Source organism: Mangifera indica, unplaced genomic scaffold, assembly GCF_011075055.1.
Source record: "Mangifera indica cultivar Alphonso unplaced genomic scaffold, CATAS_Mindica_2.1 Un_0048, whole genome shotgun sequence".
Lineage (NCBI taxonomy): Eukaryota > Viridiplantae > Streptophyta > Magnoliopsida > Sapindales > Anacardiaceae > Mangifera > Mangifera indica.
The window spans coordinates 162797-174641 of record NW_025401140.1 but is presented as its reverse complement, the minus strand read 5'-3'; the positions used below and the strand labels follow the sequence as shown (position 1 = coordinate 174641).

General features: G+C 32.7%; 1 protein-coding gene across 1 annotated transcript; it reads right to left on the bottom strand.

Annotated features, from left to right (window-relative positions):
• Positions 1-5757: 5757 nt before the first annotated feature.
• On the bottom strand, positions 5758-10111 carry LOC123206742 (probable protein phosphatase 2C 15). Its single transcript, XM_044623969.1, has 8 exons — positions 9073-10111; positions 8599-8770; positions 8342-8495; positions 8202-8265; positions 7966-8073; positions 7704-7829; positions 7345-7577; positions 5758-6265 (listed from the first exon to the last, which is right to left on the bottom strand). The coding sequence occupies exons 1-8, from the start codon at positions 9295-9297 to the stop codon at positions 6046-6048; spliced, it is 1302 nt and encodes a 433-aa protein (XP_044479904.1). The 5' UTR covers positions 9298-10111; the 3' UTR covers positions 5758-6045.
• Positions 10112-11845: the final 1734 nt, after the last annotated feature.

Genomic DNA, 11845 nt, shown 5'->3' with positions numbered 1-11845 from the left:
ATGGTATCGATTCGATTGGAAACAAGATTTAGCTATGCCAAATGTCTCGACCTAGACTACCCTATAAAAATAAAAAATGATGAAGATGTTCAGGGTCTAATTGATATGTCTAAATACTTTGAAGAATGTATTCCAATTTTTGTTACATGTACCCTCATCGAAGTACAAGAAAAAAAAAAGAAAGCAGTGGAAATGATGATAGTGAATTGAAACAAGAATCTGATAGGGAAGCCATTATAGATTTTCATAATGATGCATTGTATACTATTGAAGAACGGGTTCATGGAGACAAAGAGCGTTCTAAATGAGGGTGACTTTGATGTGAATGAGATGATTTATGTTTTACTTGATGAGTCAAACTTTGAGGAGACATCACCTGTTAACTATGATATTAATAGTCTCTAACTTGCAAATCCTTTTCGAGGTGGCAAAAATTATGCTAGACCATTTTTTGATAATGTCTCCACTAATCCATTTAAATGGCTACTTAATTTTTCTCTGCAATTTTCAACATCAAGTAGTGCAAGATCGGTGCAAAAGGGGAACGTTCTAAAAATTAGTGACCTATTTGATAATAAAAATCACTTGATAGATGCAATAACTCAATTTGTATTAGAGAAAGGATTCCATTATAGAGTGGTTAAGTTAGACATGGGGAGATGGATGATTAAGTGCAGTAATCAGCAATGCGAATAGTATGCAATCGGAAGAAGATTAAAACCCAGTAACTTATTCCAAATCCGTTTTATGAATCCTATGCACATATGTTCAAGTGATCAGATAAAGCCATATCATAGTTAAACTGGGGCTTGAGCTTTAGACCAATTAATGAAATCAAACTTTGTGTTGGTTAATCATATTTATCGGCATAAGGAGATCATTATCGATATCATTGACAGGTATAAAGTTGATATATCATATTCATAGGCTTGGTGGGCAAAAATTGGGCATTACAATAATTGATGGGCTTACCCAAAGAGTTATTTATGTTCTTACTAGATTATTGTTACAATTTAAAACCTGCTAATCTAGGTACCATGACACATATACAAATAGACAAAGAGCATCTCTTTTAGTACTTTTTCATGGCATTAGATTGTTGAATTTGTGCATTTCAATAACAAATTTGATCGGTTATTTACATTAATGCTACTTTCTTAAAGGGTCGATATTTGAGACATTTATTTGTTGTCGAGGCCATGGATATTAATAATCAGATTTACCTAATAGTTTTTGGTGAGGGAAAAAAGGAAGATCATCCAATGTGATCTTGGTTTTTAACAAAGCTTAAAGATTAAATCAGTGAAGTAGTAGAGTTGGTAATAATCTCATATCGACATCACACCATCTACTTTATTATGCTTGAGGTCTTTCCAAATATATACCATGGATGTTATTATTATCACCTTTTTTGTAACATGCAATCGAAGTAGAAGTGTAACTCAAAAGTCGATTGTTTATAATGGATAACAGCTAAGGCCTATATATAGAGGTCTATTTTGAGGTCTTGATAAGAGCAATTGATGAGATACAACTTGAAATAAGCATTTATCTACGTGAGGTAAGGTATCATCGATGCAGCAGAGCATATTTTCAAGTCGTAGGTATAACATAATGACAACCACATCGTAGAGTTATTCAATACACTTGTCAAATATGTGCGGGGTTTACTCATCATGATATTGGTCGAGTTAATTCAGGACACCTTACAACAATAGTTTTACAAGAAGAGAAACCATGCAAGTATGTATAGTTTTAATACTAAATATTTAATTGACCATGTTTTTCCACACTTATGCTTATTTACTAATGGATATGTTGATGTTTTTAATATTGTAGCTGAATGCACACACAAGGTTACACCATAGACAAAGGAGAAGCTTGGATGCCATGTGTTGAAGTCTATGAACTTAGAGGTATGCCTAATTACAAATGTTTGGTATTAGGCTATAGGTTATGGATACATCAACCTCGTGGGCTATTGGACCTCTAGATATTTTGATTATGCCAAAACTAAGTTTAAAGTTGTTAGTTAATATTTAATAAGCTAATTAAGTCTATAGGATAAAATTCTTATGACTAAAATATGAGTGAAATTTATGTTTTTAATTTTTCATATATGAAACACCCGTCCTCAAATATGGGATGTTTGTCCCTTATGGGATACCGATTACTCTGATCTTCTCATGCCCATCCTTACAAGTTTGGAGCTCTCGAGAAATTTCTTTAAATAGATAAAGACGTTTGTCCAAGCTTAAAAGATGACCATGTGATGTTTGCCCTTCTCTAATGCATTTGAAAACTAATTTGGGATGGTCAAGAAAGTTAACATGGTGGGATGCTCGTTCTGGAAAAAGGGACATTGGTCCCTTGAGTGATGCATTTCAAAAAATTCAACCAGTGGATGTCTAATTCAAAGCCATCAAAGTCGAAATATGTAAAAGGATGCCCATCCTTCAATAGAGGATGCCCGTCCCATCATGTTTTCAAGGCCAAAACATTATTTTTGAAGCTTAGCATATACAGTATCTCAACCAACGATCATTTGAGACATTTTAGCCATCAAAGACTATAAATTGAAGACCCTTTGATAGGGAATAGGTTAGAGATTACTAAAGTAAAATCTTATACTCTTCTCTTCTCCAAAAGCTTATAACTCATCATTGAGAGACACCTTGCACTTGTTCTTTATATCAGCCTTATAAAGGCATTTTACGTTCAATCTTTCTATATTAGAACAAACTTGAGCAAAATCTTGAATAACTATTGTGGTGGGTGAAATCCTAAATAACTATTGAGTTAGATGCAATCTCACATCAACTAGTGAACGTGGGCGAAATCATAAAGAACTATTGTAAATAGATGTTATTTTCACGAGTGAAACTTCAAGCGGGTTATTCGAAGAAATAGATGTAAGCGACTTAGAAGAGAAAATTCTAAACCACTATAAATTATTAAGCATTTTATTTCCCTACTCTCTTTACTTTATACATTATATTTATGTTAGATTTTTTGATAAATTGTTGAATATTATCTATGTTTGATTGCTTGAGTTAACTTGTTGAACATTGATTTAGTTTGAATATCTTTGTTGAAATTGTTTGTGAAGTTGTGATTGATTAGAAAGTTGTTCAAGATTGTTATTTGATTAAAAATTTTTAAATAATCATATTCACCCCCCCTTAAAGATTATTAGCATTTGGGGTTTTTCATGGACTTTCATGAGCAAGTATGTGTGTGCATAAAGTTGTAACTTTCATATATTCCATACAAGCAAATCGTTGTTGCCGCAAGACATATAAGGCTCACTAATGTCTATCTATGGGTTCATCCTTTTCTACAACACCAAATTGTACCATACAGTGTATGTAGAAGTTGTCAATCCACTTAGGGATCAATCAGAATGGTTACCTGCCAAGGAGTAGAGTTATCTAGCTACCCTTTTATTGATCATTGCTGACCAAATCGTCCTTCAAATGAAAACTAATGTCCTTCGCAATGTGAGGTCATTATACTAAAGGTTTGCAATTGATGTAATCAACCTAGGCATGTACAAACAAACTACAAGAGCCTAACACCAATGCCAAGCTCTATTCCATTAGGTTTACTTAGAAGAGATAAAGGCAAGAGATTTTCACAATCTCGACCTTTTGTTTAGTATTATTTATGTTTAACTTGTTGATATGCTTGTTTAAATTAGATATAATCCCTGAAATATTATGTTAGTATTATTTATGTTTCAAACATTCCTTAATTTCTATTTATCAATTATTATGTTTCATGCATTGCTTCAGTTTTGATTCATACTTATTGAGTAAATTGTTATTACTAACATCAATCATAATTTTGCTATAAAACATATATAACATGAAATCTTATGCATAACCAATAAATATTGTAAATAAAACATATACAAAATAAATAAAATCATAAATAAACATACATGTAACCAATATACAAAGTCATGGCCACATCTATAATGCGTGATCTACTTAATGCAATAGAAATATAACTCTATGGCCAAACGCCAACGCATCGATTTAGAGAACTCACGGGGGAAATTTAAACTCTGCCCAACTATTATACACTCTATGAAGCGTAACATAAATATATCGTAATTGTTAGAGCCAAAGTCTTGTTAGGGGACATCTTTCTCTCGGCATGCTACTAAGTCATCATATTGTGGTATCCTCTATGCGGTGGTCCAAAAACTCATGGCCTATAGTAACGTTGATATGTAGCTAGTATATGGTCTCATCTGACGCACAAGCTCATTGAGGTTGCCTGTAAAACTCGTATACGAATCGTATACCATGATCGTCCACAATTAAAAATCAAAGACCCTAACAACCTAGTGAGCGTAGTCAAAGTTTACACGTATGAAAACCCACAAACATAGGAAAATTATAATGGAGACATGTTAATTATATAAATAACTAATGATAACCCACATGCATATACAATAGCTGATCGATCGTCCCCTATGGTCTGTAAAATAATCTCGATATGTAATTTGTCTCTACCATCTTCATAAACAGCTCAAGCCACATGTACTCACCTATTGGGGTGGCATGCCACTTGTTGTTCTCATTGTCAATGAGCCTAACGAAGAATGTGTGGGTTGTCATCTAATTCAATCAGACGATAGCCTACTACTCATTCTAGTGTTGACATAGAAGTGTCATCAACAAATCCACATATTGGTAATCGACATGAAAGCAACAATTGTTATGTATACATGAAACATTTATATAAAGTCACTGGATAAAAGCCACTTGCATCAATGGTTAACCACTAGCCTAGCTCGACAACCGTGTGCCAAAAGGTTGTTTTGGTCTTTGCTTCAATGATGTATACCTCTTGCTCATCAGATGATTTTGCTCCCTCGTACTACTTTGTGAATGCTTCTTTACGCTCAGTGGTCATAGTTAGAACCATGTGAATCACTCGTCCAACCTTCGATTTCAGTGGATTTCTGTATGAGGTGCAAACAAACAAACCCTTCTTGACAATTGGACCATGAGCAGTCCTCACCACCTTCACAAATAAAGAAATTTGTTAAATATATAATAAATCTTAATTGACACACCTGCTGGAATGAGTAATGTTACTTTATGTAGGTAAGTATAAGGTTTAGCCAGAAATCCTCTTATGCTATTAAATCAACCATTTGTACCCTCATGATTACCTAGAGAAGGAACATAATGTTTATAAATAACCTTCAATTTTTTTGTTTGGCAAACATATATAAATAAATCTGCATCTTATTTATGTGTGTACCTCATAAGGATCACCTTATGATGAGAGATCAACCAACTCATCCCCCTATAAGACAATGTCATTCACTCCTTTCCTAGCATTGGGGGGTAGCTCTACAAGGAAGAACAAACATTTATCCTAAAAAGATAGAATAAAAAATTATTAATCACCCTTTTAAACTGAATTGCATTCAACTGACTTAAGAACAATATTGTACTTACCTCTATGATTAGGGATAGTGTACGTGAAAAACTCTCAACCGATGATCTCTCATGTCCAATATCTTGTTCAAAATTAATAATAAATGGTTAATTATTACAATCCAATATACATAGGTTGTAACAAATTATTATGAACCTCAACTAGGGGGAGGAGATGTTATAACATGACCCACGAGCAAAGACCTATCATCACCCTCATGAGAAGGTTATACCAAGATATACGGTCAGTATACAGAGCCACATTCCTTGAGCTGCCCCATGATTGAATAGCTAGAGATTAGTTAGAAATGAAATTAATATAAAGTAATACTGCATTTACAAACAGTGAATATCAAAAGCGCACAACGAACTCATTTCCCTTGAGAAATCCGAAAATTCAATTAGTGTTATCCTCAATTAACTCTCTTTAACCAGTAAAACTTATTTTACATTATTTTGTATATTACATATACAACTGATGTAGTAAGGTTCAATAAATTGGCTATCCTAGAGGGATTTGGGTACAAAAAATTAGAATGCAGGGAGAAAGAATAAGGGAGTTAAAAAAATAAAATAAAAAAGGAAATTATGACACTTTAATTCCGCTAGGACGTTTTCCTTCCATGGCATCCTTCTTATTACGACAATCAGCACAAAGAAAAGGTCCTTGCCAGGGTTTTGAGCTGGTAGAGAAAATGGAACCAGCATGAACTGAGATGCCTTCACTTGGTGCAAGGTCAACTTGGCATACGGCACACATGAAAAGACCGGACGTTGATTGTGTGGTAGGTTCATCGTTTCCCAGTCTACAAGATATTGAAAAGCAATGAGTTCAATGTTGATAAACATACAGATCACAAGCTTATCACAAAATAAATATTCAGTTGACAAGAATCGAAGTATTGGAAAATTTTTAGATTAGGCAACAAAAGATGCATGATAGTTACAAAGAGCAAATACTTTCTGAAGTTTCAGCAGAGGCATTTGACGCATGCACAACTTTTTCAGAATGGCTATCATATAAAGCAAAACCAGTCTTGTTCTCTCAAATTAATTCCATGATTCCACTTCAAAAACTATGCACTTAGGAACTACCTTGTGCATCCAGGCAAATTCCATATGACAAAACATGGAAGAAATCTTAGGTATATATAGACATCCCATGTCGCTTGGGGATGATTACAGAATATTGGTTAAACAATTTGTGAACTCCCAAACTGTTAAGACACTTTCTAAGTTGTAATGTTCAAAAACAAAACCGTTATAGAATGTGTCAAAAACGAACAATGTTTTGATAGTTTGTTGGACCAAAATTTACACAAACCCTTCACTGACTAAGAAGTCCTATGATATATATACCGGTAAGATTCAAATTTAAGGCTAATGTCTTTTACAGTGGTTGGGAGAACCTATTATCAATCCTGGAAATGACAAAATTAAGTCCAAAGAAAAGGTTTAAAATTTTGCACATTCAAAAAGATGTCGCAAACATGACTTTTAGTAGGACATTGGCCTTATCTACTGCTTTTCTTTTCATGTGTCTCATCAATTCCAATTGAAATCCTAAACTAAAGAGTAATACAATAGGTGCAAACAGTGGATATTAATGGATACAAACAAACCAACATATCATCATATAATTAGATAATTTGATTATTTACTTTATATCACATGATAACACGACAATTTGTTTATATCCGTTAGTACCCAACCGTTTATACATGTATTATTGTAGACTAGATACCCCTAATTTAAATTTAGAACAAGCAGCATTCTGACAAGCAAGAACCACAGATGGAAAACCAGATTAGAAATCAATGCACAGTCATGAGCCTCTACAATCAATCACAAAACAAAAATTCAGAAAAGCAGAGGAACTACTAACCTTTCATCTAGCATTGCTGACCCTTCTTCAAACAGTTCTTCAACTATTCCTACAGCTGAAAGTTTCTTAGAGAGTTTATTTGCAGAATCATTGGACTTCTTTCTAAAAAGAAGTGCCCTAAACTTGTTCTGCTTTTTGGGTGGAGTCAAAGGCGGTACTGAATTGTCTGGAGGAATTATGTCAACAACTATGCAAGTCGTGTCATCTTTTAGGCCCCTTGTCCGTAAGGCTTCCTGAACAAATAATTGATCAAATGGAATAAGAAACTGGGTTGAAAATCAGTTAAAACAAAAGTTAAGCACCTAACTATATACAGAGCTAGCACTGCAAAATTTTAAAGCATCAAATTCTTAATTCACCTTCACAACTTGTCTAGCAGCAAGTTCAGCTGGCAATCCGTGGCAAGATTGTGCAGCCATTTCTGAGGATAGGGCATCCCAGATTCCATCAGAAGCAATAATGAGCCTCCCCCCCGCATTAGATAGCTTTTATAAAAATGAACAATGTTAGAATTCATTCTAAAGACTTGTGTAGTATTTTCAATCTCAAACGCAGAGGATTCATAGACAAAGAAAAGAAATCAATGCTTCACAAGTTTACAACATAAAATTAAATGGATACCTTCACTTGTTTGACATATGGTATCGGTACTATAAACTCTCCAACATCCATATCTCCAATTGACCTCGAAAGGCATAAACCACCAGGCCAACAACGTAGTGGACCAATCTGTACAGATTAAGCAAATATTATAACACCGCAAAGGATAATAATATGAAAAGGGAAGAAAGAAATCATGTTGTTTAACATTAATGAAAGAAACTTTGGTAAATGAGGAATATGTGAAAGCATCTCACCTCAGCACCACCAACAATGCTAAGCCTCCCAACTTCACCCCCGCTTGCAGTTACGCGTTCTCTCCTGCAGTCACAGAATAACCAATTATTATTTCCATCCAGATTACAGGAAGAAACTAAGCTTTGAGGTAGATACACACTCTTCCACATTCTCTTCGAGTCTATGGTCAACCGTTAAGGTGGTAATGACACCACCTTGGGCATCTAATATGCAACGAGAGTCTCCTACAGATGCAACCGTCACAGTCCATCTGTCAACTATGACAAATGTTGCTGTGGTTCCAGACGTTTCTCCTGAAGATGATTAAGCAATTATAGATAGTATTAGTTAGTTTTCCTTAAACTCATGACAAGGAAGTTCAAATATAAATAATAAAAAAATAGGCCAATTCCATGCCTCTGCTCTGAAATTCCTTGTCTGCCTTCACAAATCCCGCAACTAAAGCCCGAGGTAAAGCCTGAAGCCACTCATCCCACCCAAGCCCATGAGGAATAGCGCCCAACACATGATTCAACAAATGTTCTCTTGTATAAATTGCTGCAGCATTCCCATTGTGCCCATCAAAGATCTGAAATTAGGAGTAAACAGTAAATCATACCGAACAATAAAGATTAATACAGCTAAAGAAGGATGAAATCTAAAACTCTACATCCTGGAAAAATGAAGCACATCTATCGGATCCATAAATCTAAATAAGGTTTACTGTAATTCATTCAACAAGTTAGATAATTGGCTAGAATATTTAAATTAAGTGAAGGTAAGCTAGAAAGATAACATAAAATTTATGACCCTAGGCATCAACAAAACAAGATAACATGGCAGTCAATACATAAAAACTAAGATCTCCACGAGAAAAGGGCCAAGAGTTACCGCAAAGACAGAGAAAGTAGATGACGAATTCCCAGGTACTCTTTGACAATCTGTCTTAATCAAGAAATAATCCTCTCCTTTCCTAGATTGAGCCGCATGCCCATATCTAATAGTCGGCTTCTCCATCTTCTCACTCATCATCTCTCTGCTGATCAAAGCAGCAAGAGGCACAAGATCATGATGATGATGATGATGATGATGACGCTTCCCTTCTCTAGATGCCATATTTACCACTTCAATGTCTTTGGCTGCAGCACAATACCTCAAATTCACCAAACCCTTACCCTCACAAGCGTATTATGTCTCAACAACTTGAGATCAAACTCACTCCTACTCAATCAAAATCCAAATTCTTTCTACTAAAAAATTCACTATCTTGACCCAAAACTTCAAACTATAACAAAATCACTTCTTGAAATTCAACACTAATTAAGTTCCCCACTTGATCGGCATCATCAGCCACAAAACCAGAAACAAATATAAGCTTACCCAGATAACAAAACAAATCATACCTTCAAAACAAAGAAAATTCACAAAAACTTCACTCAGAACAATAAATCAGTGAACCTAAAACCACCACATTGCTCTAATATATTTATTAAATTAAAATCAGTCAAACAAAAAACTTAAAACTATACCATAAATAACAACTAAAGATGCCAACTTGAAACAAAAGATTTATAAAGTCTCAAAACTTTTTGCCTCATTTTTCTCAACAAGCAAACAAAGAACAAACTTCCAAAGGCATTACCAACGAGAATGTCAAAGTGGCCTTTGGACCAAAGCCAAAATGCAGATCTGCTAACAACAACAAAAGCAGCAGTATTCACGTTGCAGCCAAACAAAAGAAAGAAGAAGAGGAAGATATCAACACGGAAACGCAACGCGTTTTGGTGACAAGATATGAACTGTAAAGCCCATTAACTTAAAAAATGTTTATATTGAATATATAATAAAATGAAAAAAAAAAAAAATCAGTTCACAGAATGAACAAAGATTGAATCTTTGCATACAAGAACGAGGATCCCATAAAGAAATGCTTGGTTGCTTCAAAAGACAGCTCCGTTTATTATTATTATTATTTTTTTTTGGCTCGGGTTATGGTTTACAGTGAAAGGGAGTCCGAAAGTAAAGCTTTGCTGACATTATAAAGTTGATCTGGCAACAAATCCGCATTCAATTTCTGTCAAAGTTGTTTTTATTATTTGATTTTTATGTTTTCACAAATTATTAAAAATTACCCTTTTTTCAGTTTTTTTGTAAAAATGTTTTAAATAATAAAAAAATGTATGAAATGATGTGTCATAGGTAAAATCAAGTGCATGTGATAAAAACTTTGCACTTCAGTATTCCACAAAAATATTACCAAAATAATATTATTATCGTTTCAAACAATTTAACAGGGTTTTGTTTACTGTATATAAAGAGTATTCTGATATTTTATATTTTATTATAAAAATTATTTTATTTAATTTATCAATAATAAAAATTTTAATAATTTTTTAATTAAAAATAGTAACGTAACAGATATTTTAAAAGTTACTTTTATTATCATCTCTATCTTAGGTATTTAAAGATTATTTTGATAATTTTAATTTTGTTATTACTTATTAAATTTTTAAGATAAAAATACCTTTATTTTTAATTAATATAATAAATAATATGAAGTATATTTTATAATAATTATAAGCATTTAAATAAAATAATATTTCAATATTATTTTATTACTTTTAATTAAATATAATAATTATATATTTATTAATTTTTATCAAATTTTATAAAATATAACAATAATTTATACTTAGTAATCTTTTAAATAATTCATCTTCAAAATGGTTACCAAAAATATATATATCTTCAAAATAATTTTTCAATTTTAATAATAAAACATTATTTAAATTAGATACACCATCAGAGGTCAAGTATGATTAATTAAAGTTAAAATTTATTTTAATTAGACTGAATTGACTTTGAATCAATGGTCAGTATGATTGATCAAAGTTAAAAATTATTTTAATTAGAGCAATGTTATGTGTTTATATTTTGGGTATATAATTTAGGTACACAGATGATGTGTTATTATGTGTTAAATATTATTTTATCTTTAATTTAAAATCATCTAATTATGTAATAATATATTATTTATATACTCAAATTATGTACTAAAAGTATATAAGTATAATTTTATTATTTTAACTATCATATCGGATTATTTGATTCAATTATAAGGTTCAAATCTGGTGAGATTGTCTTTTTCTTTTCTTTTTTTTTTTAATTGAGGATGAAAACAGTCAAACTTGGGCTTGAGGTAAGATAGTTCAAGATATGGTTTAGGCCGAAGGACTATTTCCTATTTAAGTTTTAATGTACTATCAAAATCATATATATAAAGTTTCAAAAACTTAAAATCCTATTCATTGGTCAATTGTAATAGAAATTTTCTATTAGAGACATGGGTGAAATTGTTATTTTATTAATAATATTAAAAAATAATAAAATTATTACACTTTCCCCTATAAGTTTTAAAAACTAATAACTTCTCCTTAACGTAAAATTTTTTAACTTTGAAAAGTTACATTCCCACCCCTCTCCCCCCCCCCCCCAAAACCTAAGATTTTATTCTTTACCCTTCCGACTACCATCTTCAACGTTAACGACCTCCTATCTCAACTCTAAACTGTTGTCGGCTTTATCTTTTCACATATTCGGTAGGATCCACTCGTCGATGACACCAAATTTCATAAAGTCTAGATGCGTCAATGGCACTAGATTT

Excerpts from the sequence above, each read along its gene's own strand:
- LOC123206742 (XM_044623969.1), bottom strand. The coding sequence starts at position 9,297 with ATGGCATCTAGAGAAGGGAAGCGTCATCATCATCATCATCATCATCAT. Across the intron at positions 8,771-9,072 it reads CTACTTTCTCTGTCTTTGCG|ATCTTTGATGGGCACAATGG; the intron begins GTAACTCTTGGC and ends TCCTAATTTCAG. Across the intron at positions 8,496-8,598 it reads CAAGGAATTTCAGAGCAGAG|GAGAAACGTCTGGAACCACA; the intron begins GCATGGAATTGG and ends AATCATCTTCAG.